The 26,498-nt window shown below is 44.3% G+C and overlaps 2 protein-coding genes across 3 annotated transcripts in view; one reads left to right on the plus strand and one right to left on the minus strand.

Annotated features, from left to right (window-relative positions):
• LOC130106950 (ankyrin repeat and SAM domain-containing protein 1A-like) overlaps positions 1-20,857 on the minus strand; it is a 131,158-nt gene extending 110,301 nt beyond the window's left edge. The window contains exon 1 of the mRNA XM_056273305.1: positions 20,361-20,857. Within this exon, the coding sequence (XP_056129280.1) occupies positions 20,361-20,539 (179 nt within the window). The 5' untranslated portion in view covers positions 20,540-20,857. The remainder of the gene's footprint in view (positions 1-20,360) is intronic.
• A 697-nt stretch (positions 20,858-21,554) lies between these two features.
• Positions 21,555-26,025, plus strand: taf11 (TAF11 RNA polymerase II, TATA box binding protein (TBP)-associated factor). Of its 2 annotated transcripts, XM_056273595.1 has the most exons (7): positions 21,572-21,689; positions 22,649-23,268; positions 23,690-23,883; positions 24,352-24,482; positions 24,601-24,688; positions 24,769-24,865; positions 25,009-26,025. In XM_056273595.1, exons 3-7 carry the CDS (start codon positions 23,725-23,727, stop codon positions 25,137-25,139), a joined length of 606 nt encoding a protein of 201 aa, XP_056129570.1. In that variant the 5' UTR covers positions 21,572-21,689; positions 22,649-23,268; positions 23,690-23,724; the 3' UTR covers positions 25,140-26,025. The 2 variants fall into 2 exon arrangements, with proteins under 2 accessions (XP_056129569.1, XP_056129570.1); XM_056273594.1 differs by lacking the exon at positions 22,649-23,268 and having other exon boundaries at positions 21,555-21,689; positions 25,009-26,024.
• Positions 26,026-26,498: the final 473 nt, after the last annotated feature.

Consider the following 26,498-nt stretch of genomic DNA (forward strand, 5'->3'; position numbering starts at 1 on the left):
CACATACAATCGGAACTGGAATAAATCTCATTATTATTATCAATACTCAGATTCACCTATGTAACTAACAATTCAAACAATGCCACAATTCAACCACATGTAAACGAAATAACTTTCACAAGTTTGTACCCAAACCAAACAAAAATCTCTGACTAAACACAACTCAAATCCAACCACCCCACAGAAAGCAACACACCTCCCACTTGGTCTACTGGACTCTAGACCTAAGGAGACCACACTAATAATCACCGCTTTCTCTTTGGTGGTGTTTCTTCGGTTAACTCTTTAATTTCTTCTTTAAGTCTTTAACGACCCCGGAGCCAGGTCCCCCCGAAGAGGCACGGCCAGCATCACAGGGTCGCTCGCTGCCAGCAGGGTGCTTATCCATGCTCCATACGGAACCAGTGGCACTCCTGTCTCTCCTGTGGTCTGGACCCTTCCATAGCACAACAGTAGTCCTGACATCTCTTCTCTGACGACTACAAGCCTGTTCAATGTAGACTCAGGGAAAGCTACCCCCTCTTGGGCTGCCAAGCATAGGTCCCAAAAGGCAGCTCTGATCTCCCCCACATCGATAACTGGCTTGCCCACCTTCCCTCTCGAGTGCTTAGCCTCCCACTCTGCTCTCTCCATGGCTCTCCCGCGAATCATCCGTCTCTTAACAGCTCGGCGAACCCAACCGATCACCCCACAGAGCTTGGCCAAGCTACTGAACTTTTCAGGCTCAACCAGATCAACGATAGCCGCGCCCCAGAGCCTCTCCTTGTTTTCAATCTCAGCGGAGGTCGACTCTTCCTCCTTCACCGTGTGCACAGGAGCCTCGTCAGTCCCATCCAGACGCCCCTGGACAGGATTTGCCGTCTTCTTCTTCTGCTTTCTTTTGGAGAAGTTGATTGAAACCATCAGGAAGAGTCTGTCGCTGTCCACGTAGTATCCAACACCAAGAGCCTTGTTGTCTTCCTGCCCTAGCTGGTTGGGCAACACCAGGGTTCCGGACTCTGGACTTGGGCTTTTAACAGCTTGCCCAACCTGACAACCCTCGCACCTCCCACTTTGACCGGACCGAACCCACGGTTTGAGCGAGAAGCCTCCGGCCCAGAGTATCTCCTCCACTCCTCTGGTGATCTTGTCCAGCTTCCCTGGGTCATTGTGGGACGTGAAGATGTCGTCCACATAGCTTTCCTCTTCAAGCACTCTTCTCTCGTCGCTCATGTGAGAAAACCTGGGCAGTCTCGCGGTTTCCCTCATGGCCAACTGCGCTATGCATCCCGCTGGCCTGTCTCCAATATTGACCCGAGTGATAGCGAAGTCTCTGATCTCTTCCTCGAGTGAGTCCCTCCAGAGGAACTGATGAAGGTGAACCTCTCTTTCGTTCAGCCACACAGAATTGTACATCTTCTTGATGTCTCCTATGGCCGCATGCTCTCCTGCTCTGAACCTGAGCAGAACCGCCCGGATTGGGTTTAGCACATCCGGACCCTTCAGCAGGATGTTGTTCATGCTCGTCCCTTTGAACTCTTGGCTACTGTTCCAGACGAGCCGCACTGGCGTGGTGACAGAGTGAGGGTTCGGTGCGATTAGGTGACTTACGTACCAAACTGGCCCTCTCCAACTGTTGATTGTGTCCTTCTTTAACTCGATGGCTGCTCCTCTTTCCACCATCTCGTGTACTTGGGCTGCGTAAGCAGCTCTCCACAATGGGTCCTTCATGAGGCGCTTTTCGGTTCTCAAGAATGTCGCTTCCACCACTTTCCTGTCATTTGGAAGTGAAGCCGGGTCTTCAGTCCAGGGGTATCCCGCGTTCCAGTGCGGCGAGTCACTTTGGTCGTCAGTAGCCACATAGGTCAGGCCTTCCTTGATCTTTTCTAGTTCCTTCCCTCCTGGCTGGCATTTCCCGCACCGGCATCCTCCACACTTCGGCTCACAGGCAGCTCCGATGCTGTCCCATTTCCACCACTCAAGAACTTCCTTGCTGGTTGTGGCCATGTTCCTGATCTCCTCACCACTCTCTTGCTCCAGGCCCAGCGTTTCCTCTCTGGAGCTATTTGGCTCTCTGGAAATCTCTTCGACCTTGATCACTTTTGCTCTCATTGAGCGTGCAAAATGTGTCTTTGAGTTGTGAATGGATACCTTCACCTCTTCGAACAGATCAGGGTGCGCTCCCCCCACAGTCTTGCCCAGTGGGCCGTCCCACAACACCAGGTCTCCCACTGTCTTCATCCGCTGCGGAGCAAGCCTACCCTCTCGGTGGCTGATTAAGAGTTCGATTTTCTTTGGCCTGACCAGTTCCTCTGTCTTAACCTCCGGGAAGAACTTCTTGAGCTGCCGCGGGCTAACGACATGGTCTGCTTGTGCGATCTCGTCCAGTCCATAACAGACAATCTGGTGGGGACTCCACTCATTCTCTGAAGTCCACATTCTGACTTTGAGCAAGTACCTTTTTGTCTGGACTCTTACTTTCATTCCACCAACTCCATGCACGACCAGCATTACCTTCTCTCCTTTCAGTCGGAGTCTGTTGGCGGCTTGGTGGGTAATGTAATTAGTGTCAGACGCAAGGTCCATCAGGGTCCCAATAGTTTGTCCTCCATTGGTTGTGACCTCCATGATCATCATAAGCACTGGATGCTCTGTCAAACCCCTTTCTTCAAGGAGACCATCACTGTTTGTGCTCGCTCTCATTGATGCTGTTGTCTTGTTGGTAAATGCCCTTATTACCCTTTCCGCTACTTCAGGGGAGACATCAGCTAGGGCCTTCTCTTGTTCTTTTGAGAGCCTCCCTGCCTTTGTGTCTCTCTTTCCCCCTTCTTGCTCTTCCCTCTTTTTCTCATCACTTTTGTGCCCTCCTTCCACGGAGCACAAGAGGTAGTGGTGGTCTGAGCCGTCTCTTTTCTGGCAGCACTTCTTCTTGCAGAGGAACCTGTTACTACATTCTCCATCCACACCATGGGATGCCAAGCATCTCCTGCAGGCTCCATTCCTTTCGATGACGTCTTTCTTTTCGGCTAGGCTGAGCCCTTTGAACTTCTCGCAGAAGAAGATCCTGCCTCCGTGTTTCTCATCTCCACACACGCTGCACTCCTCTTTTGCCAAATTCCTTCCTGTGGCCCTTGTGAACGCCCTCCTTTCCGGTTTGCTCGATTTCTAAGGCTCTTCTGACACTCTTAACTGCTCCAACCTTTCGAAAACCGCTTCTTGCTCCTTTAGGAACTTTAAGAGAGCATTAAAGCGACCATCAGCGGTGACACCGTTCTCGGGTTTGGTTTCGAATTTGAGCCAGTCCATCTTCACACTGTAAGGTAGTTTGCTCTCTATAGTTTCCATTGCCAGCGGATTCTTTATGGCATCAGTATTTCCGAGATCCGCCAGATCGGTCAGGGCCTTCTCCACAGCTTGAATCAGATCAATTGTCTTTCTTGGTTGGTTTCCTTTCACCGCTGGAAACTTCTCCAACTCCCTGATTATCTGAATCGCGATGGTAGTCTTGTTCCCAAACCGGTTCTCTAGGACCCTGAACATTTCTCCTGCAGTATCATAGCTCGAAAGTCTGAGGTCTTTGGCGATTTTTTCTTCCACGCTGTCTAGGAGCTGGAATTTTTTCACTTCCGGTGACTCTGACGGATCTCCCTGTCTCTGCAGACTCTCCCAGTCTCTTCGCCATCGGTGGAAGTCTCTCATGCAACCGCTGAACGTCGGTAGTCTTGTTGGTTGGAGGCGCACTCTCGGTTTGGCTGCTGCTTGCGCGCCTCCCGCTCCCAGGCTTGCCATACTGGCGCTATGTGCTTCCTCCCATGCTTTCCGCTGAGCCTTAGCTAGCTCAGCACGCTCTTCTTCGGCAGCTTCTGCCATCCTTTGCTGAGCTTCAGCAGCCTTTTTCCTGGCCTCCGCAGCCCTCTCCCCAGACTCGGCGTTAACTTCGGCAGCCTTTAGCCTGGCCTCAGCGGCTCTCTTCTTAGTCTCGGCGATCTCATCGGCCTCCTTTTTCCTGGCCCTGCCGAATTCTGCCAACCACCTGATCCAGAGCTCGTTTCTCTTGTCCTCCAGCACCCGAAGCCGCTTACTCATGTCGCACGTAACACCTTCAGGGATCCACTCTTCCCAGACAGCCAGCAGATTTTCTGCCTTGGCGATGAGACCTTCCAAGAGTGCGTTTTGCTCCTTACCGTTGCTGTAGGTTACTCCTTTCAGGCTGACTCCTTCAGCGCTTTCATAGCTTCTTTCTGCCCGTCCAATGGCAGATATTAGCTCGGTCTCCGCATATCTCGACCAAAGGCTGGACTTGACTGCCCGTCTCACCTCCTTAACTTTGAGCTCACACTCTCTGGTTACTCTCTCTGTCTGCTTTGAGCTGCCCATCCAGTGCCTCCGCGTCATCGTTCGCTTCAGCTAGCAAGCCAGCCTCATAGTCATCATTTGCAGAAAAAACCCTTTTTGCATCATCAGAAAATGATTTCCACTCAACTTTCAGCTCATCTCGAAACATGGTTGTTGCCATTCTAAGGATGTAATTGGCTCTTTTCGTGAACGCCGTCTTCACTTTGGTCCTCTCTTTCTTTAGTGATTCCATTTTTATTGATTTACCTTGGATGCTAAGCCCTGAGCGTACCTGTATCGCCTTTTCTAACTCAAAGTCTTTCGCCCTCTCTAGCTGCCTACACTAGCTCAGAATCTTCTGCCCTGACTAGCTCAGCCTGACTAGTCTTCAGCGGCGCTACCGGGCTCACCAGTGGTCCCCCCGGGGATACCGCCCAAAATAGAAAGCAACACAAATGAATAAAGTGGGGAAGGTCTCACCTTCCCCCGCCGGCTTGCTACCCAGGTACGCTCAAAACTAAGCTAAAGCTTAGACCATTAATTTAGACGGCTGCTAAATGTGATCACTGGCATCAGCAGGTAGCTGTTTAGTTAACCAGCTCCTATTCTACTGGCTGGCTTGCTTTCCTTGCTAGCTCACGTCAGCTTTTGTTACGGTAATTACGTTAGCTTCCGATGCTAACTCACGTTAGCTTTCCCTTGCTAACTCTCATAATTGCTAGCTAGCACACTAGCTTCATAGCCTACTAGCTGTGCTTACTTTAGCTAGCAGCGGTAGCTTCCTAAACTGCTAGCTGAGCCCTTACGTTAGTCAGCTACACGGACCTGAGCTAGCATGCTAGCTACAAACAGGTACGTCGTTGAAAGGGAAATTTCACCACCTGCCCGCTGACCCTAGTGGCCTTATGTGCGGGTTTATTACGTTTACACCAACAACATGGATACCACAACCTTTCTCGTCCAGGCGACGGTTCAGCAACTCTTCTGCCGTCGTGGTGGTTCGTAACTGTGCTGCTAACTCTCAAACAAGCCCCGCAGCTGAGGCGAGGATGAACAGGACGTCACTCAATGGTCGAAAATTTCTTTATTTTTAACCAACAGGTTACGAACCTTGAAAAAGACAACACACAAAATACAAACATACATCATTCAAGTACCCTCAACTCAAAGCTAACACACAATACAACTCACGCAATCACTCACCAGTCCGTCCTCGTCCCGTCATACTAACTAAAGAGTCCCCACTCCGAAGCTGCACCAACCTTCCCGACGTCACCCCCAGAACGCAAACCAGCCAATCACAGCAGCTCCCCGACTGAGACCCCGGATGCACGCATCTCTCGCCAATAGAACCTCGCAATAAAAGTCCTCATCAAGCACACAGAAATCACATACAATCGGAACTGGAATAAATCTCATTATTATTATCAATACTCAGATTCACCTATGTAACTAACAATTCAAACAATGCCACAATTCAACCACATGTAAACGAAATAACTTTCACAAGTTTGTACCCAAACCAAACAAAAATCTCTGACTAAACACAACTCAAATCCAACCACCCCACAGAAAGCAACACAACTACTGCTCCCGTTACTACTACTACTAATACTACTACTACTGCTACTGCTGGCATTATTACTACTACTACTACTACTGCTGCTACTACTGCTACTGCTGCCATTATTACTACTACTGCTGCTACTACTGCTGCTACCCCTACTACTACTGCTACTGCTGCTACTCCTACTACTACTGCTGCTGCTACTCCTACTACTACTACTGCTACTACTACTACTACTGCTGCTGCTGCTGCTGCTACTACTACTACTACTACTACTACTACTACTACTACTACTACTACTACTCTTTAATAAGAATGAACATGCTTAACGTGAGGCCTGTTAGTGCTGGGCAATGTGGAAAATATTATCACGGTAATCATAGGGAATTTTACATGCTTATCGGTGTATAAATCAGCATATCTGCAGTGCTTACATGTGTAAAAATACCATGTTCAAGAATCCATCCAAGGTTTATCCCATTGAACTCTTTGGTAATGTTAAGTATAACATCAAACCAGCTTTCAAATAATACTCCCCTCAAATATCGCAGACGTTATTTTGTGAAAAATCCTAACACACTTACCACTGAAAGATGATAAATGGTGACGCTGAATCACTACCCATCCCGAGATTAAAGTACAGGCTAATGAAATCAGTCTGAATTAGAATTACAGGGCCAGTGCAGAGAAAGATATTAGGCTATGAACAAATAGACGCTCAGAGGGCCCTGGGTTTAATCCAGGGCCAGTCTCTACTGAGTGTGCATGTTCACCCAATGTCTGTGTAGGTCTCCCCAGCCCAGGTCTCCTTCCTTCCACATTTTAGATACAGGCATGTCAAGTCCGAAAGAGAATCGAAATTGCAAATGTGAGCAACTGTGAGTCTGTTTGTGGCCTGTGACAGACTGCCGAGCTGTGCATGGTGCGCTCCTGACTTTTACCTCAGAGCATGTTGGAATGGGTTCCAGGTAGGCACCCCATTATTCTGAAAAGCAGTAATGATGTCAAAGAAAACAGAATAACGCATGAATGAATAGGATGAATGAATAGGAATTAAAACAGGTCCGTGGATTGCCATAATTCATCTGTCAACATTTCTTAGGTCTACTTCACAAGAGATTCGCTTCATCATGTTTCAGTGTATTTCAGGTTAGACCTCAAGTATAAGAGGAACTCCTGGTGCAAAGATTACTGTGGCTTACCACAATACTGCACACAGCGGAAAATGAGCCTGTGACCTTAGTGACCTCTGCCTCTGCAAGGAGCGAGGATGGCAAGATTAAAAATTTAATGGCTAGCAAATGGATAGCATTAGCACCTCCAAACATCTCCGATTCTAAGGCCAAAATCACCGCTGGTGCTAATGAACATTTATTCAGGCTACTGAATCGCATTAGTCTGTCTTAAACTGTGATATTAAAACTACAGAAAGTGTTTATCTCAATGTCTTGAAATGGCGATAGAGATGGCTCATTTGGTAGAGATTACAGCGTATTAATTTGCAGTCAGTATGGGGTGTGTAGTAATACTCTTCAATGGTAGCATAACAGAGCATGATTGAGTCTTTATGGTCGATACACAGCCCTGCGTGAGCGTTTAGTGGAGCATCTGTGTTGCAGCGGGAGGTGAGAATAAACCGCCGATGCCACATGCTCTTACAGCAGAGCTTTCCAACAGGCCTCCACACAACCAAACTGATGGGCATGAAAAGCTGGTGCCAGGCGCAGGAGAAGGGACAGGCATAGAATAGATGGAGTGGTGGAAATCAGATAGAGTGAGAAATGAAAAAAAGAAAAACCCACATCACAGTCTTTCAGAAGGTCTGCCCAACAAGCTGGCATTTCCCACAGTGATTTCACAGCAGATGTAACAGCGCAGCTCTCCAAACCTTGCCGTCCACGCCACCGTCCGCTGAGCATTTTGTTTGAAATAGCAAGCTGCTGTTAAGTTTCAACTCAAATACTGCCTGATGGATGAGTGGTTATTTTTGGCCAGGCTAAAAACCCAGTTCTGGAAATATTGCAGAGCTTTTTTTTTTGTTGTCTGACCTGGTTTGAATGGTCCAAGACTATTGCTGTCTCATGATGAAGTGGTATTGTTCAGCAAATTTTCCAGAAAATTTTCCGGAAGAAAATGTCGCAAAATCTGAAAATGGGGTTGTCATCAGTAGTAGACAGACATGTAGCAGACGAGTCTTCAGTTATGGTCACAGTTATCTTGTGCACAATTTAAGGCTGCTGAATGTTTGCAACCCAAAAATGTCTCCTTCTGAAAACTCATCTTTGTCAACAATAGTAGGTATGCATGCCCTGTGTTCAAACCTGACAGAACCCGAGCTGTGAGGTTTGGTCTACTGGCATACTTAGTCACCTACAGCTAATTCAGTCTAGCATAATTTATCAGCACACACACCAGGGACAAGGCTAAACAAGATACTGATTCATTATAATAAAGTTACAGTGCAGAAGATGCAGCTCATCTATAACAACTAGATAAGTGACTAGATGAGATTAGATGAATAATAATTTACTTTGATTTGATGACTTCTTTCACAACTGCTTTATACCCCCCTCTAAAAATCACACCAATAATTGCTAAAATTATCAATTCTTTGCAAATGGAGCTCTGAAAGCTAAAAGCTGCAGATATCTGGTGAAAGGATGTCACTCCTTTTTATTCTTTAACCCTGCAATATATATAACAAAACACAAAAACATTGCAATGCCCCCCCAAATTGTTCAGCCTTAAAGATTTTACTGTAAAACCATTTCACTTCTCATATACAAGGCTTCCTACACAAGTACTCAATAGAAATCGCAATGTTAAGGGGGAACTAGGTACTGAAAGAATTGTTCAGCTAATCTGCATCCTGTATACAGGCTACACATCGAGGGCAGTTCTTTTTATGCTCCAAGTACAACATGTTTGAAGTCTTTAATGGTTGAAGTGGGGGGATGGCGTGGGCCCAGCAGGTGGGCCAGAGGAGTGCTGAGAGCAGCAGAGAGGGAGAGGGAACAAGACGCCAGCAAGTAGACCAAGGAGACGAAAATGTCTGGGTCAGGGGCCGACACATCAACAAACACCTATGGGCATGCACACAGGTCTTAGACCGGCCGTCTCTGCGGCTTAGTACCACATTTGCCTTTAAATAGATCCACAATCACACACACAATATGTGCCAGGCAAGGTCACCAATTCTTCCCACCTTATCTTTTTCATATTCGCCCTCTGTTATTAAAAGCTTTTCATTGAGGCCAGTGTGGCAGAGGTCACAAAAACAAGCACCCCGAAGATTCATTAGGAGCGCCTGTCTGCTACAAAGGCGCTCACAGATGGACATCATTTTCTGTTTGTTCTAATGCAGCTATGGCAGACGGTTGGCAGCTAAAAATAACTGTCTCCTCACACCTGAAACTGATGCAGTCATTCTTCCTGACAAGATTTTATTTCAGTTTTCTTTTGAATCGTACAAAAGTTCACTGGAGAAGCAATTTTGCTGAAATGTTTTGTCCTCCAAAACTCATGAAACCACAGTGAGATAGTGCTGACCGATGTGGAAAATTTTACAATGATAATCATAGGGGAATTTCACAAAATATCGATAAGGGTATTCTGCAAAAATGTGCAAAAATACCATGTTTCAGGATTCAACCGGGGTTCATCACATTGAACTGTTTGAAGTATAACATCAAACAAAAACTTGTTTTCAAATAATACTTCCTCAAATATTTCAGACCTCTTTTTCAGAGAACTGTTAGGTAGTACATTCTCGTTATTTATTTAGACAACAATGTTGTATATATCTTGAAAAGAAAATATCCAAATTTCATCTGGATACAACACAAGACATTAAACAATAATACTGAATCACTGCCCAGTCCTGCAAACGCATGAAATCAGTTATTAACCATACATGATACGATAAAGCAGAAAACAGAGAACCAAGGGTAGGGTGTTTGCACAAGTGGAAGATACAGCATTCGTCACAGCTTCTGCCTTTCCCAGCACATGTATGTGGAATTCATCATGAGTTAAGACATTGCAAGAAAAGTTTGTAAGCCCAGTCCTTCTCCCTCCATGTCCTCTGCTTTCTCTGACAACACAAATGCAGGTCGTAAACATGAGACGGCTTAACGTTCCGAGCACAGCATCCCAAACTCAAGATACTCCAGGAATGCAAACACATTGGTGTTAGATTTCCCTGCTACCATGGCTCCCTCCTGGGTGGAATGGCTACAGTATTTGAACTCGGCCCAGAGGTCAACCAACAATGAACATGAAACCTCCCAGTCTATCCAGTTTGTCTATAGCTCTTAGTTGACCTAGAGATGGTCAGAGACCTCTGAAATGCCAGTTTGGTAGATTTTTTTTTTCCTGTAATGCTATGTATACTGTACATACACATATGTATACTGTACACACACACACACACACACACACACACACACACACACACACAGTACATACAGAGGCAAAGCTTCAAAATATTGTTAGGCACTTAGAAACTGTACTAAGGTATGGAGTGACAGATTCCTACAAGGAGTCCTGTCATCTCCAAAAGCTCTCCTGTTCATTAAGCAAGTAGGGAGGGATTACACATCACAACTTCATAATCTGTAGCCCACGCATGCACAAATATGACCATCAAATGACACAAAGTGGACACGCCAGTCATGCTTGCATGAAAGATAAAATAGTAGCCATGGCCTAATAACAGAGTAGCTACAATGCACGTTTTTCCAACATGCATGATTTGTTTGTCATGTCTTCTAACCTGCAGCAGGCTGCTGACATGCAGAGATTTTCTTTGCTAACGCTACAAATACTTGACAGTATAGCGGACACATATAGGGCTATATCTTATAACTTCACTGAATAATTCCTCAATCCTAAGTCTACATGTAAATTTGGTAAGCATTTTCAGAATCAGAAATACTTTATTCATCCCCAAGGGGATGAGATGCTATGGAAGAAATACTAGCTAGCTCCTTTAGTTGCAGGAAAAAGAAGAAGTTGAGAGAAAACAAATCTCTGAAGGGTTTTCTGGACCTCTTAAACCAGTGTCTCTCTCTTCCAAGTGATGCAAAACAAAGCTCTTCTGTAGACTTCCTTCAGCCTACAGTACCAAAAAAAGATTTGCCCCGCTTAAATCAGTAGGGCATTCTAAATAGGTGGTCTCCTCTGCACGAATGACAGCTCAATTTTCTTCTTTTGGAAGTTAAAAAAAAGAATAGAAAAGCCCCGGAATAGTCCTTGGGGACTAATATAAATATGAAAAGACATCCATTCTGCACTCTTGTCAATGGAACAAAAGACACGGCTGTGAATCTGGGAGACGACCCCTCATCTGGCTAAGCTTTCAGAGCGTTTGTCCAGAACTCCACGCATTCCTCCATTAATATCCCCCTCGGTGGGCAGGCACTTTCCCTGCAATGGACTTGGTCTCACCTCCGGCCAAGCCACAGCAGCTGGCTGTGTTTGGACAACCTGGGCCAGGAAGTGCCAGTGAAGAGCCTTCCTGTCGACCTACATGATTGAAACAGGCTGTGGGGCCCCTGTGAAATCCACGCAGAAGGAAACAGTAAACCTGAAATCCTTCTTACTACCTTCATAACTTAGACTAAATTAATCATGGACAAATAAAAATTAAACCAATAAACTGGTAAAGGGATTAACTTGCTGAGCCTAATTCTGTGTGTGACCAATTGTTTCGGGTGGTGATACCACAAAGTTTAGACTGCAACCTTAAATTCAGAGACAATGCTGCCTGTTTAACGTTAGCTGTGGTTGCACGAGCAAATGTTATTTGAATGAAATCAATCCTATTGACAATTCCCCCCGTAGTGTGTACATGAGCACTAAATAACATGATCAGATAAGGTTTCCTGTGCTCCACAGCAAATGATAAATAAAGGTACTAAATGCACAATGTACTGGTAATACAGATACACTGAGTAGGAATCTCCTTGTATGCCAATACGAAAACAATCAATTACTTTTGTTGAACAGTGCAGGTTTAGACTTAATCTGGGGTTAACAAGCAAAGTAACTGCGATAAACTGGGTGCGGTTGTCCGTGAGTGACTGACTGAGTGAGTGATCAGTTTGGCACGATTGGGCTGCCAGATCAGGTGACCAATGACATCATTGAAGTTACATGATTGGTCGGCCGACCAACGACGTCACTGGTAAACACAGAAGTTGGAGTTTCCCTATTGGCCATGAATCAGCACAGCTGTTCGGACATGAAGAAGGTAATATATTGTTTGCTGCTCGGGGATCCCCACGACCCCGAGTAAGGATAAGCGGTTTGGATAATGGTGGATGTTTGTGGATACAACTGAAATGCCTCATTGCTAGATAAAAGTCCAATTCACAAGCACCAGCGCTAATAGCCACACACACAGTGAAAATTGTTAGCATCTTCAGAGAGTTGGTGGTAACTGAAGTGCATTTATTCAGGGCATCACGTCCAAACTTTCCAGTGATCATGGCAGCAGTAATTGTAGCCAGGTTATTATTTCATATAATTTTTTTTTTTTACATGAAATAATAACCTGGCGACCAGTGGGTGTGCTCCAATTATCGGGGCATCACATTGCTCAGCCTCCCTCGAAAAGTCTACTCCAGGGTGCTCGAAAGGAGGCTCCGACCAATTGTCGAACCTCAGATCCAGGAGGAACAATGCAGAGTCTGTCCTGGCCATGGAACAACGGACCAACTCTTTACCCTTGCGGAAGTGCTGAGGGGAGCATGGGAGTTTGACCAGCCAGTCTACATGTGTTTGTGGACTTGGAGAAGGCTTACGACCGTGTACCCTGCGGCACTCCATGGGGGGTACTGCAGGAGTATGGGGTACTGGGGCAGTTGCTACAAGCCATCCGGTCCTTGTATAACCAAAGTGAGAGCTGTGTCCGCATTCTTGGCACAAAGTCAAACACATTTTCGGTGGGTGTCGGACTCCACCAAGGTGTCTTGTCTCCGATTCTTTGTGATATTCATGGACAGGATCTCAAGGCAAGGCCAAGGTGAGGAGTGCGTCTGTTTTAGGAACCTCAGAATTGCATCTCTGCTCTTCGCAGATGATGTGGTTTTGTTGGCGCGCACTGTGGCAGTTTGCAGCTGAGTGTGAAATGGCCGGGATGAGAGTCAGCACCTCCAAGTCTGAGGCCATGGTTCTCTACCGGAAGATGGTGGATTGCTCCCTCCCTCCGGGTTGGGGATGAGTTGTTGCCCCAAGTGAAGGAGTTCAAGTATCTCGGGGTCTTGTTCACGAGTGAGGGTAGGAGATGGAACGGGAGATTGACAGACGGATTGGTGCAGCATCAGCAGTAATGCGGACGTTGTACCGGACCGTTGTGGCAAAGAAGGAGCTGAGCCGGAAGGCAAAGCTCTCAATTTACCAGTCAGTCTTCGTTCCAATCCTCACCTATGGTCATGAGCTTTGGGTAGTGACCGAAAGGGTGAGATCGCAGATACAAGCGGCTGAAATGAGTTTCCTCCATAGGGTGTCTGGGCTCAGCCTTAGAGATAGGGTGAGGAGCTCGGACACCAGGAGGGAGCTTGGAGTAGAGCCGCTGCTCCTTCACATCGAAAGGAGCCAATTAAGATGGTTCGGGCATCTGATTAGGATGCCTCCTGGGCACTTCCTTTGGAGGTAGACCCAGAACTCGCTGGAGGGACTACATGTCCAATCTGGCCTGGGAACGCCTTGGGATCCCCCAGGAGGAGCTGGGGGGCTTTGCTGGGGAGAGGGACGTCTGGAGTGCCCTACTTAGCTTGCTGCCACCGCGACCCAACCCCGGAAAAGTGGCTGAAGATGAGATGAGATGAGATAAAAATACATTTGCGCAATTTAACTGTATAAATAATCAGGGTTTGACTGCTGTCCAGTATAGCCGCTGCTCATGGAACTGCTGTCAAAACGGCCGCTTTTTAAATGCAGTCGCGCAAAAAGCAGTCGCTTTCCAAATGTAGTCGCAGTCCAGACATAGACTAGGTTTTAACCTAGGGCTGTGCGATATGACGAAAATCTCAAATCACGATATAGGTCATTCATATCACGATAATGATGCATATCACGATAATGATGCATATCACGATATAGCATATTTTCTCTGAATTCAGTTGAATGAATTTATATTAAATGACCACATGGAAAGGCATATGTCGTCACATTTTGAACTATATACTGGACAAATACTCATATTTGATTATTTTTCTCCCTTTATTTAGAACGTTTCCGCAAATTTTCAATTAAGCATGTAACAAAACATAAGCTTTGGACTCTCTCCGCACATTCTTGCGTAGGTGGTAAAAGAGGCTGGTGGTATTTGAGTCCGTTGTGGGAACTGGCGTGCAGCATATTTTGCAAAGTACAGTTTTCTGGTCCGTGTCAAACTTCATACTCAAACCACGTCCATGAGATAGAAGTAGACCCTCTTTTAGATACAAGCGCCTCGTTTTGTCCTGGCTTGTCTGAGTCCTTCTATTCGGAATTACCCCGTTCTGCGTTACGTTCACCATCCTCCGTGTTTGTTTGTATTGCCTTTATGCAAATTTCTTGACTGCGTCCACGCTGTGCAAAGAGCGGAAAGGGTCGCCCAAATGACGAAAAAATATTGCCGTAAAGAGTGTGATTTGCGACACATCGAAATAAACAATAGAGCTTCATAAAAAACGATATGCGTTTTCTATTGTCACACGATATATATTGTCATATCGCACAGCCCTATGGCCTAGTCTTGTTTATCCACCATTAAAACAAATACAGGCTTCCGTGTGCCAGAAAATGCAGTACGACAATCCATTATGCTTCTATTTATTCGATGTAACTCACGGCTTTTGGTGTTAGGTAAAGACTCTGACGCAGTACTCCATTTTGCCCCGGTATTGGGTCAACATCGAATACCAGCGCTGGTATCGGAGCATCCCTAACTGGAAGCTAGCAAATGCCATTTACGCCCTAAAGTGGGCGAGCATGCACAGAATGGGCCTCGTGCATGAATCGTACGTACTCACAGGTTTGATCTTAAATAAATTGTGCGCGCGAACAACGTAAGAAATTCTGCGGCATTCATCAATACTTGCGTACTTTCCGCTTGTTTTTAGGTAAGATCAAAATTCAAGAATGCCGAGACACGACACGTTAGCCAATACGCACAAAAGCCAACTTGCGTTTCTTGCTGTGAAATATACATACACTACCGTTCAAAAGTTTGGGATCACCCAAACAATTTCGTGTTTTCCATGAAAAGTCACACTTATTCACCACCATATGTTGTGAAATGAATAGAAAATAGAGTCAAGACATTGACAAGGTTAGAAATAATGATTTGTATTTGAAATAAGATTTTTTTTACATCAAACTTTGCTTTCGTCAAAGAATCCTCCATTTGCAGCAATTACAGCATTGCAGACCTTTGGCATTCTAGCTGTTAATTTGTTGAGGTAATCTGGAGAAATTGCACCCCACGCTTCCAGAAGCAGCTCCCACAAGTTGGATTGGTTGGATGGGCACTTCTTTGAGCAGATTGAGTTTCTGGAGCATCACATTTGTGGGGTCAATTAAACGCTCAAAATGGCCAGAAAAAGAGAACTTTCATCTGAAACTCGACAGTCTATTCTTGTTCTTAGAAATGAAGGCTATTCCATGCGAGAAATTGCTAAGAAATTGAAGATTTCCTACACCGGTGTGTACTACTCCCTTCAGAGGACAGCACAAACAGGCTCTAACAGGTACTATTTAATGAAGATGCCAGTTGGGGACCTGTGAGGCGTCTGTTTCTCAAACTAGAGACTCTAATGTACTTATCTTCTTGCTCAGTTGTGCAACGCGGCCTCCCACTTCTTTTTCTACTCTGGTTAGAGCCTGTTTGTGCTGTCCTCTGAAGGGAGTAGTACACACCGGTGTAGGAAATCTTCAATTTCTTAGCAATTTCTCGCATGGAATAGCCTTCATTTCTAAGAACAAGAATAGACTGTCGAGTTTCAGATGAAAGTTCTCTTTTTCTGGCCATTTTGAGCGTTTAATTGACCCCACAAATGTGATACTCCAGAAACTCAATCTGCTCAAAGAAGTGCCCATCCAACCAATCCAACTTGTGGGAGCTGCTTCTGGAAGCGTGGGGTGCAATTTCTCCAGATTACCTCAACAAATTAACAGCTAGAATGCCAAAGGTCTGCAATGCTGTAATTGCTGCAAATGGAGGATTCTTTGACGAAAGCAAAGTTTGATGTAAAAAAAATCTTATTTCAAATACAAATCATTATTTCTAACCTTGTTAATGTCTTGACTCTATTTTCTATTCATTTCACAACATATGGTGGTGAATAAGTGTGACTTTTCATGGAAAACACAAAATTGTTTGGGTGATCCCAAACTTTTGAACGGTAGTGTATATATATAAACGATGATGTAGTGACGTAGTGGTTAACGGTTCCGTGATCCGTACGACCCCCCCCCGCCCCAACGGCATGTGAACAGCGGATTACATTTGTACTGCTGCTGTTACTTTTTAAAGTAATGCTTCCCTAAATCTCGATGCAGAGTTGCAGTGAAAAGACAGACAAGACAGATGCATGCTGTGTTTTACTCTGAAGCGCAATGTTTGGTTGATAACGCAAAAAAGAAAGAAAGGCGTTACGTGTTCAAGTGAAGAGGGCATGTTGAATCCCAGTGGATCAACCAGGGATGCTCGCATTGCGACAAGCGCAGCGACAGTCATGGCTCGCAGAGGAGCGGAGGAACCTGAAAAGCCTCTCGCGTCATTAAAAGGGGAAAAGGTATCGTGCCTCATATTGCACTTTAACAACTGAGTATTTAATATTTTATATATCTTAAGATTTTATTTAAACGTTAGAAACCTTGTGTTGTTTTCATTTGACCATGGGGGAAAGTTCCTTGCTTTAAGTGTTTTACAGACTAAATAGCAAGCAAAGTTATATTTGTCTCTCATTTTTTTTCCTTTTCTTTTGTCTGTCTGTTACCTGTCAAATTGCAGTGGCTTGCTGGTTTGCGGTTTGCACTTAAGTCTCCTGTCTTTATATAGGTTTATTGGGGGCGTTTCCTTGTGCTAATTGCAAGATGCCTGGCACGCGCATCCAATTTCAGATCAAACACAATTCATCAACAGACTCAGGTGGGCAAGAACAAAATGGGCTGTGTGCACGTTTCATGAGTCCTATGTCGGATTTTCTTATTTTCCTCTTATTGGTTTGTGCAAGAACAAATACAAGAAGAAGAAAAATAAAACAATGCACGAGGCCCAATGAGTATAGATATTCCAAAAGTAGAAAGTGATTGGAAAGAATCATTTACATGACAAATCTTCCTCTGTTGAATGATTATAAAAGGTTTATACCAACCCTCTCAAAGGGAAGGCTATTCCAATTTATTCCGGTCATAGTGGCTACATGGGGCAGTTTTATTCAGACTGGGCTGCATCAGTGGAATAAAAAGCTCCATGTAAACGCAGCACCACAACAAGAAACGTTTTGGGGGTACAGTAAGCGTGCTGAGGGGTCAAACTGTGTACATGACACCCAGTGTGACACAGCCTCGCAGGGAAACAGGTATTCTGCAGAGCTCAGCTATGTCTACTGCCTCCTTACAAAAACACCACAAGTCTTGACATGCGCCCCATTCCACAAGAGGAACGTTGAAAATCTAGTGCAAACACACACACACACACACACACACACTCATTCATAGGATAATAACGACAGTGATTAGATAGGATTCCTAAACAAGCAATTGTATAGCTTATGATTTAGCCTGAATGATAAACAAGTCTTTTTTAGTAACTATTCTGTGTTATAGACCAAACACTGCTGCCTGGATCTACTGCCAGAATATTAGTAATGATACTATTACATACTAGTTTAATTTTATGACTAGTTAGGCTGAAGGCTAGCTTGCTTGCACTGCAGATTTTTTCATAATACATGTGTTGAAATAACATTTTTATAATAACCCCTAATAACAGATGGAGGCCAGATCAGAGTCCATGTGATTCCATGCATCAAAGAAAGGCAGACATAAGGCAAAAATTGCTAGGCAAAATCATGATGCGATCAAATCTCCTCTGACACAATAACAAGCCCTGCACCTTATATCCACCCATGGGTATTAAAAAAAAAAGAAAAGCTATGAACCAATGCTGGATAGATATGAAATGAAAAAACACAAGAAAAACAGAACCAATGCATGAACCAGAGCGGTAACTCACATTGGTGCCCTTAAACGTATTGGCATTTTGATTACAATTGCTAAATCACGTCACATACAATGGCAACAACCCCCCCCCCCAGACCACTCTGTGGTCAATAACACAATCACAACACAGCATATCTAGATCTGGCTATCCTTAATCCTTTCCTAGGGGCTTGCTTGTTCACAGGCAACAGGATTTCCAAAGTCACTACACCACCAGTTAATTAATTTCCTACGAGGGCCAGACAATTTTGTTCCACCGCCTCCGTTGCCACAAATTTGATTGCGCAAGTCAAAGCAGATAACACAACGTGCTCTTCAGTCTTCCCACAGATCTTTGAGGGAGAGGAGACGGAGACAGCATTGACTGCATGACATCCCAGAAATTGGATTTTGGATTCGGAGGTTTTAATGCAATTACCTAGAGTACACTGTGCAGTCTGTGATGAGGAACATTGTGATGCATCACCTAGAACCTCATCAGGGACACTTGTCTTGAAGATGAAAGAGGCGAGCAACCGGGGCGCACCGGGGCAGCATCACTGTGTTTTGGCTGACACACAACAAACCTGTGTGTGGACCACATCACAATGTGGACGCAAAGAGGCAATCTCTTTTACTTGAAACAGCATTTACCTAGGCTGTAAATTCTGTCTTAACAGATTACCAACCTTGTTTTATTTCTACAGAGGGACCCTCTTTTTAGGCTACAGAGCCGGAGGGTATAACAGCTCTTCTTCATAGCAGAATGTCCTTTTTTTTGGTTCTTTGTTGCCAGGCAAAGTCAAAATATTAACATTGAATAGAGCAGTGGCGGTCTTAACTGCGAATATATTATCAAATTGTGAGCCACAGGAGACCAGAACTAGAACTTTCAACCTCCAGGGGGAAATTAAACGATCCCTTATAGGTAATAAGCCTATGCACCCAAACTCTATCTCACACAAATGCTGAATAAAAAAGGAAAGAAAAAAAACTAACTCAAAGAAGCTGTTTGATCATTCCATTTGATATTTCACCTAATATTATATCTTATATACGTAAGTGTATACAAAACCCACCACACCAGTGGGGGTGAGGAGGGGGGTCAGGAAATTGATCAAGGCCATAGTCGTCTATTGCCGTTCTCATCTATGGGCAAATTATTAGTTTTTATCCAGAGCTAGTTTCAGACATTTTAAACAGAGGGACCAAATGCACAGCTCGACAGTCAGTCTTAAGCCAAATTCGGAAATAATCAATGAAGTGCTTCAGAAATAAGGGTGAATGCTGCATGAACATGAAGACACGAGTGGATGTTAAACGTTTTGACAGAGCCCATACACCCATTCACGCATGTATGGTGAGAGATTTGAATAACCACACCAAACAGCTAATTTCACACAGAGTCCCCCCATCTGTGAGGACTCAAACCTCACATGCTGCTTGATGTATAATTATGGCCACATAGGAGAGGCTCAGATGGACTCTGCCAGGCTTACATGTCTCCATTGTGCATCTATAATGCCAAAGGCAGTATATGACCATGGGCAGTATTATTAAATGCAACCCCAAAATCATCTAATGCCATCATTCTAAAAATGCAGACCAGTGAGAGCTCAAAATATCCATCCTAATCATTATGCTGGATCTGCTAACTTGCTTTTCACTCCAACTAGGCTATATAAATGTTCATAGTCAGCATTCTGAGTGATCATATCAATAAGTACACAATTTTTTTTTAAAAAAAAGAAAAAGGTAGCATTATTTTAAACCTATCCATGGGCTGGACTGAAACATTTCTGCCTCTTTTTTTTAAAATCATTATTTCATGCAGTTTTGGTAATCTGGTGAATACCTACTATGTAATTTGTGTACGTTACAGTGCAACATGCAAAGAGGAGAAGGGGTGGGTACGAGCTATAAAATCACAAGGTAGCATGGTTTGTATCAGTTGCTGCTTTTTGCGTTTAAAATGCATTATTTAATGCAGTATTAGTTATCTGGTAAGTACCTAATAGATGGTTTATGTACAGTACAACAAGCAAAGGGGAGAGAGGTATGAGCTACAACAAAGAAGCATTCCTCCGCTTGCGTGCCGCACTGGTTTACTTTGTGTAGGTCAAGAAAATAATGTAATACTCCGACGTGGGGCTGCAAAATGCTCCAATAGGTGGTTACAAAAGAAAGTATTGCAACAGAATTTAACGGGGACAACGCAAAAAACTGGTTACAACTGGCCCTGGTTCCATGTCCCCCCGCCAGCCCCCATTCAATTCCGCCGTACCTGAGCAGACTGGAGAGCGGGTGCGAGGAGGCGCCGTGGCCGCTGCTGTTGCCACTTCCCCCGGTTCCCGATGATCCGCCGCCGGCTCCCGCCGACTGTCGTTTCCCGGATAAAAGCTTCTCCACGGCGACCAGGTTTCCAGTGCGAGCCGCCTCGAGGAGTTCCTGCTCCTTCCCCATCACTTAGTCGAAAGGGGAATCCGGAGGAGAAGGAAGAGGAAAAGGGGGGAAATTGAACAACGGGAGTGAAATTCCTTCGCGATTCCTCCTTTCGAACTCCTCCTGTATTCCCGGTTATTTATTAAGATCCCAGAGGGTTAAAAAAAATAAAAACAAAAAAACAACGGGGTCCCTTTTATGTTGGCTGCTGGATACGTTCCCCCCCCCCAGCGGCGCTTTTCTGGAGGATTTCCCAGTGTTCCCAGTTCACGGTGCTGGCGCTAAAGGGGAAAAGTTTCCTTCAGTACGAGCAGGCAAACTTCCTTTGACCAGTCCTCAGAGCGCCGTCCGTCACTTCCTTGAAACTACCGTTTCTGGATTACCAACGCCTGATAAAAAAAAAAGGAAAAGAAAGAAATCCTCAGCATCCACGCCTATAGCTGCCTTACAACATTAATGGATGGGTATAAACAAGATGGTGTGCAATGCTTTTTCCCAATCGTACTGAGGCAGGGAGAAGGAGAGTTTCTATCCATCTACCCAGTGTTTAGTAGTACTGAGAGCACGGGCACATGTGTACGTACGTTTTTTGTTTTGTTTTTTTCAAGAGGACACCCCTCTTTGTACTGTAATTATTGGAAGTCAATTATAATGGTTTGAGTTCTCTCAAGTCAACGGACTGGTCAGTTGCTATGCATGAAGATCGACGTGGAAGAATACCATCATTAAAATGACACCGTTCATATTTCACGGCGTGAAACCCATTCGGTCACAGCGCTTCTCGTTACAAATTTTCCCACATTAAAATGCCCTTATGAATAAATGAACAAACATTATAACGTAGATATTTCATTTTGCAGTCATTTCACTTGAATCGAGGCATGATAGTCTGTTTGAAATGCCAGTGAGAAACAAAATACCAGAAATAAACTCTTGTGGGTGAAATCTAAAACATTGCAATAATCCTGCACCACTGTTTCATCAAGGCGACCAAATAAAGTTCGTACAAAACGGAACAGGAAATGCTGCGTGTTTCCGCTACGCTACCGTGGCGGGATTAGTTTCCTAAATTGGCTTCATATAGCTAACTGCTATATATGATTGTTGGTTAAAATCGAGTCTATTTGTATTGTTTATGGTTGTACAGTGGAAGTGTCCGAACAAGTTGCTGGTAGGCTATCTTTTCGTTACTATATCTGCTAAGATAGTTTAGCAGTTGTGAGTGGGATGTTGCTAGCTCCCCGGTTTTTTTTTTATTGTCACTGCAGCTGCATCGTTCACACTAAGGCTAGTGTTTATGTAGTGAAGAATGCCGTTTACAATTACTAAAAAACACTCAAATCTATCAGCTAAGAACTACTAATGCCTGTTCACTCATTTAAACCTACCCGTGTCAAGTTGCTTTGTTCCTCGTAGCTATGTAACATACCTATGTGTATCTTAAAAGTGGAAAGTAGCTAGCGCATTTACAACCACAGTTGAGTTTTGTACTAAAGATAGTTAACAATGGTATTAAGTCAGCTTCTGTCTGTTCAGGTCAAATACATCAGTTGGTTTATGTGTCCTGAATAGAGTGAAACTGGCTTGATAATAACTCAAGTCAGTTTTATTTTTATAGCCCATCCATCCGTTATCCAAACCGCTTATCCTGCTCTCAGGGTTGCGGGGATGTTGGAGCCTATCCCAGCAGTCATTGGGCGGCAGGCCATCACAGAGCCGACACACACACATTCACACCTAGGGACAATTTAGTATGGCCACCTGCATGTCTTTGGACTGTGGGAGGAAACCGGAGCACCCGTAGGAAACCCACGCAGACACGGGGAGGGGAAACTGGGGAGAATAGCGTGATCCTCCCACGCACTACGTCCTCTTAGCGAAACTCCTCACTGTCAGGTGAAAAGAAGCGGCTGCCGACTCCACATGTATCGGAGGAGGCATGTGGTAGTCTGCAGCCCTTCCCGGATCGGCAGAGGGGGTGGAGCAGTGACCGGAACGGCTCGGAAGAGTGGGGTAATTGGCCCAAAAAGGGGAAGAAAAAAAGATTGTGATATCAATATCTTGTAAAATTCCCCGTCTTGTAAAATTCCCCATGATCAGTGTGATAATGATATTTTCCATATCCCTAAGCACTATTTACTATTCACAAGTTGATATCTTTGCTGACGACATGACGGTGAGAGGCTTGATCACCGATGATGACGAGGCGGCATACAGGAGAGAGGTCAACAATCTAACAAAGTGGTGCCAGGAGAATAACCTCTCTCTCAATGTCGACAAAACCAAGGAGCTGATTGTGGACTACAGGAAGAGAGGGGGGAGGCTGGACCCCATCACCATCAACGGGACTGCTGTAGAGAGGGTCAAGCGCTTCAAGTTCCTCGGTGTCCACATTACTGGGGACCATACCAGGGATGAACACACCAGCCATGTAGTGAAAAAGGCATAGCAACGCCTCTTTCATCTCAGGCGACTGAAAAGGTTCAGCATGGGGCCCAGGATTCTACGGGCCTTCTACAGAGGCACAACCAAGAGCATCCTGACTGGAAGCATCACCGCCTGGCATGGGAACTGTACTGCCCACAACTGCAAAACACTGCAGAGGGTTGTACGTACGGCCCAGGACATCAGTGGATGCGAGCTTCCCTCCATCCAGGACATATACAATGGATGCTGTGTCAGCAAAGCCCGTATGATTATCAAAGACCCCAGCCACCCCAACTATGGACCGTTCGAGCTGCTACCGTCAGGCAAGTGGTACCACAGCCTCAAAGCATGGACCAGTAGGCTCCGGAACAGCTTTTTCCACCAAGCAACCAGGCTTTTGAACAAAGAACATTAAAGACAGTAAGCCTGGTGCTGGACTGACTGGTACTGACATATAGTCTTCAGCGGATCATCAGTTTACACACACACACACAGACGTAGCTTGGCATACACAAACAACTATATACACATATGCTCATTTATTGAGGCTGGGCCTACACACACACACAGCACCCTACATACACCACACATTATTTATTATTATTCCTGCTTTTTTGTTGTGTTTTGTTGTTATTTTATTACTATTGTTGCTGCAGTGTTGAGGAGCCGAAACACAAGAATTTTACCCTCGTACTTGTATATTGAGACTTAACAAATAAAGAATCTTGAATCTTGAACTTTCAGAAGCAGCTAGCCACTGACACTAGGGCTGATTGACAATGGCAGACCCTGCACGAATCAAGAATGAAAGCACACCTGAGATGACATCTGCAGACAGTGAGGAACAGAATAAATCAGTCGACACTGAAGATGTGCCTGCAAACAACCAACCCAAAGAATCTTCTTCTCAACTTCAACCCAGACAAGAGCCTAAAGTGGTGAGTTGCTTCTTAATATCGTTCTCCTCATAATGGCATGTTTGAGAGCAAGAGTGAGACTCTTTTGCTTGAATCACAGTTAAATAGTCTGTGTTTCAAGTAGAGCAAGGCTGAAGTTTCCCTGGGGAATACCAGTTTTAGGTAAAATGGCTTGAAGTTAATCTGAAAACAGGGAATGGACATCTGAACAATTATACACTATATCTACAATTTCAAATGCAAAAATTAATGCTAAGAAAAAGCCACACAAGAGCACAATCAGACCTCAAAAAAGGGATGTAATCAAACTTTGTCCAAAGTCATATTTCTCCTTCAAATCCAGACACACTTGGAACTTTAGTTTGACTCATGTCATGTGAATAAATAATCCTGTGCTCAACTGTCTTTGCAAAATTCAGATTCGACTTGGTGGCTTTACAAAACCAGATTGTGTTAACTGTGCTTATTAACCGTTTTTTGTGCATGAAGGACTCAGCAGTAGGAGAGGATGAAGAGGAAGGAAGCTCAAACCAGCCTCCCTCCAAAAGACTGAAAGTAGAACCAGAAAAGAAAAAAGAGAAGCGCCACAAGGTTGACGAAGATGAAATTCAAAAGATGCAGTAAGTCTGATATTCTTAAGCGAAGAGATAATGAATTAAATTGATCATTTTATGTACTGAAGTCAAATCCCTCCTATCCTAGTAAGCACACCATGGCTTGCCTGTCTTGTGTTTTCAGGGTTTTGGTGTCATCGTTTTCTGAAGAGCAGCTAAATCGCTATGAAATGTATAGACGCTCTGCCTTTCCCAAGGCAGCGATTAAAAGGGTGAGATGTTTATGAGCACTGACACACTGTTTATATTTAAATGTATTTTTTAGCACTGACTTTTTTCCTTTTTCTTCTAGCTGATTCAGTCTATAACTGGATCATCAGTGTCCCAGAATGTGGTTATTGCAATGTCGGGTATTTCCAAGGTCTTCGCTGGAGAAATTGTTGAGGAAGGTAAGTGGCATAGACCTTTGCGATTTGGGAATCTTCCAGGCTAAATTATGGCTTTGTTATTTGGTTGTCTAAATTTTGTTTTCTTCATGCTTTAATTTTTCCTCTACTTTACCCCCACACCCCCAAATTTATTCTTTTTACAGCACTGGATGTTTGTGAGAAGTGGGGAGACACACCTCCTCTTCAGCCCAAACATATGAGGGAAGCAGTAAGAAGGTTGAAGAGCCGAGAACAGATTCCCAACACCAAGTACAAAAACATTTTCTTCCACTGAGTCGCCTCCATTTTGGACTGTACAGCATGTGGGTTGACTGAGGGACATGCCAAATACTGGGGATCCAAACTCTGGAGAGTATTCAGCCAAGCCACTATCAGCCATGCTCATGTCCTGAAACATGGCTGTCTAATAACTCATGTCTATTGACATAACTGTTGACATGGTGGAATGAAGGCAGTGGCACAATAAATTCCACCCTTATCTGTATCTTAAGAGATACGGTGGCCATGCTTCTCATCACGTTTATCACTATTTAGATCAAGACTTGATATACATTTCAATATTGGTAAATGATTTGTTTGGTAAAGTTTAGGTGGTTTGCTGGGGTTGTGAATGTTTTATTGCACATTACATTCTGGAATTGGTTTTGTTCTTTTACTCTTAATGAAAGCAAATCTGTGCCACAACAAAATGATTTCTAAAATCTCTAGGAACCCTTTTTTTTCCTCCCAAAATGTTGTGCCAGCTCAGAGTTCGCACTGTCTGAAATATGTGAATGGCTACAGTGTTCATAATATAAAAGCACATTTCAGTGTGACGTGCTCATTTTACGCATTTTTTAAATGTTTGAAGACCAAGCTTTTTCCTCATGTGACTCAGTTCTTGGCCGTTCTTTTTAATTACACATTAAAGAATGCCATTTCTACTATGTTGAGACTGATGAGAGCACATCGCCTGGACTATATTGAGATGGAAACTCTTCAATATTTCAAATTGGAAGTCAGAAGTGACTTCCTTTTGAAAGACAAACCAATGCCAGTGAGGAGACAAAATGGATGAGTTCAATATAAAAACACATCAGGCCTTTGCTTTGAGCAAGTCTTAAGATACAAATTTAAGTATGTAAATATGGGATAGGTACACTTGTATCCCTCTTTTGAATCGAAATATAAATGTACCATTTAATATACAAAAATTAGAGACAAGAACATGTTCAGCAATCATTTATTTTTTTCCCCCCATTTAAATCATTTTCCACACTACTTTGGTTCACAGAACCAATTTTATATATTCAGTGAAGTGATGGTAACAATACAAAACTGAATCCTACAACAAAACAATACTGTCAGGAGGGCCTCCCTGTTTTGCATCATTAAGGAAGTTCTCACAACTTGTTTTCAATCCTTTTAGGCGACTAACATTAAAATAAGTGCAGTTTCCAGTGAACGTACCACATTAGTGCAAATAATCCACAAGGCATAAAGCCCAAAACAATTCAATACATGCATCTGCTCAACAATAAAGACTTCTGCAGTCATTCACACAGTTAGTGGGAGAACAAAACACTGCAAGAAGTCCTGCATCGCTCTCCCACCATCTCCTGCTTTTTGCATGGCACACTTGTCGGGTCATGTT

This window comes from Lampris incognitus, chromosome 2 (genome assembly GCF_029633865.1).
Source record: "Lampris incognitus isolate fLamInc1 chromosome 2, fLamInc1.hap2, whole genome shotgun sequence".
NCBI classification, from domain to species: Eukaryota; Metazoa; Chordata; class Actinopteri; order Lampriformes; family Lampridae; genus Lampris; species Lampris incognitus.

What these genes read in the sequence shown, in the direction of transcription:
- taf11 (XM_056273594.1), top strand. Translation starts at nt 23,725, where the DNA reads ATGGCAGACCCTGCACGAATCAAGAATGAAAGCACACCTGAGATGACA. An exon ending in CCAGACAAGAGCCTAAAGTG is followed by an intron (nt 23,884 to 24,351) that starts GTGAGTTGCTTC and finishes TTGTGCATGAAG; the next exon opens with GACTCAGCAGTAGGAGAGGA. An exon ending in TGGAGAAATTGTTGAGGAAG is followed by an intron (nt 24,866 to 25,008) that starts GTAAGTGGCATA and finishes TTCTTTTTACAG; the next exon opens with CACTGGATGTTTGTGAGAAG.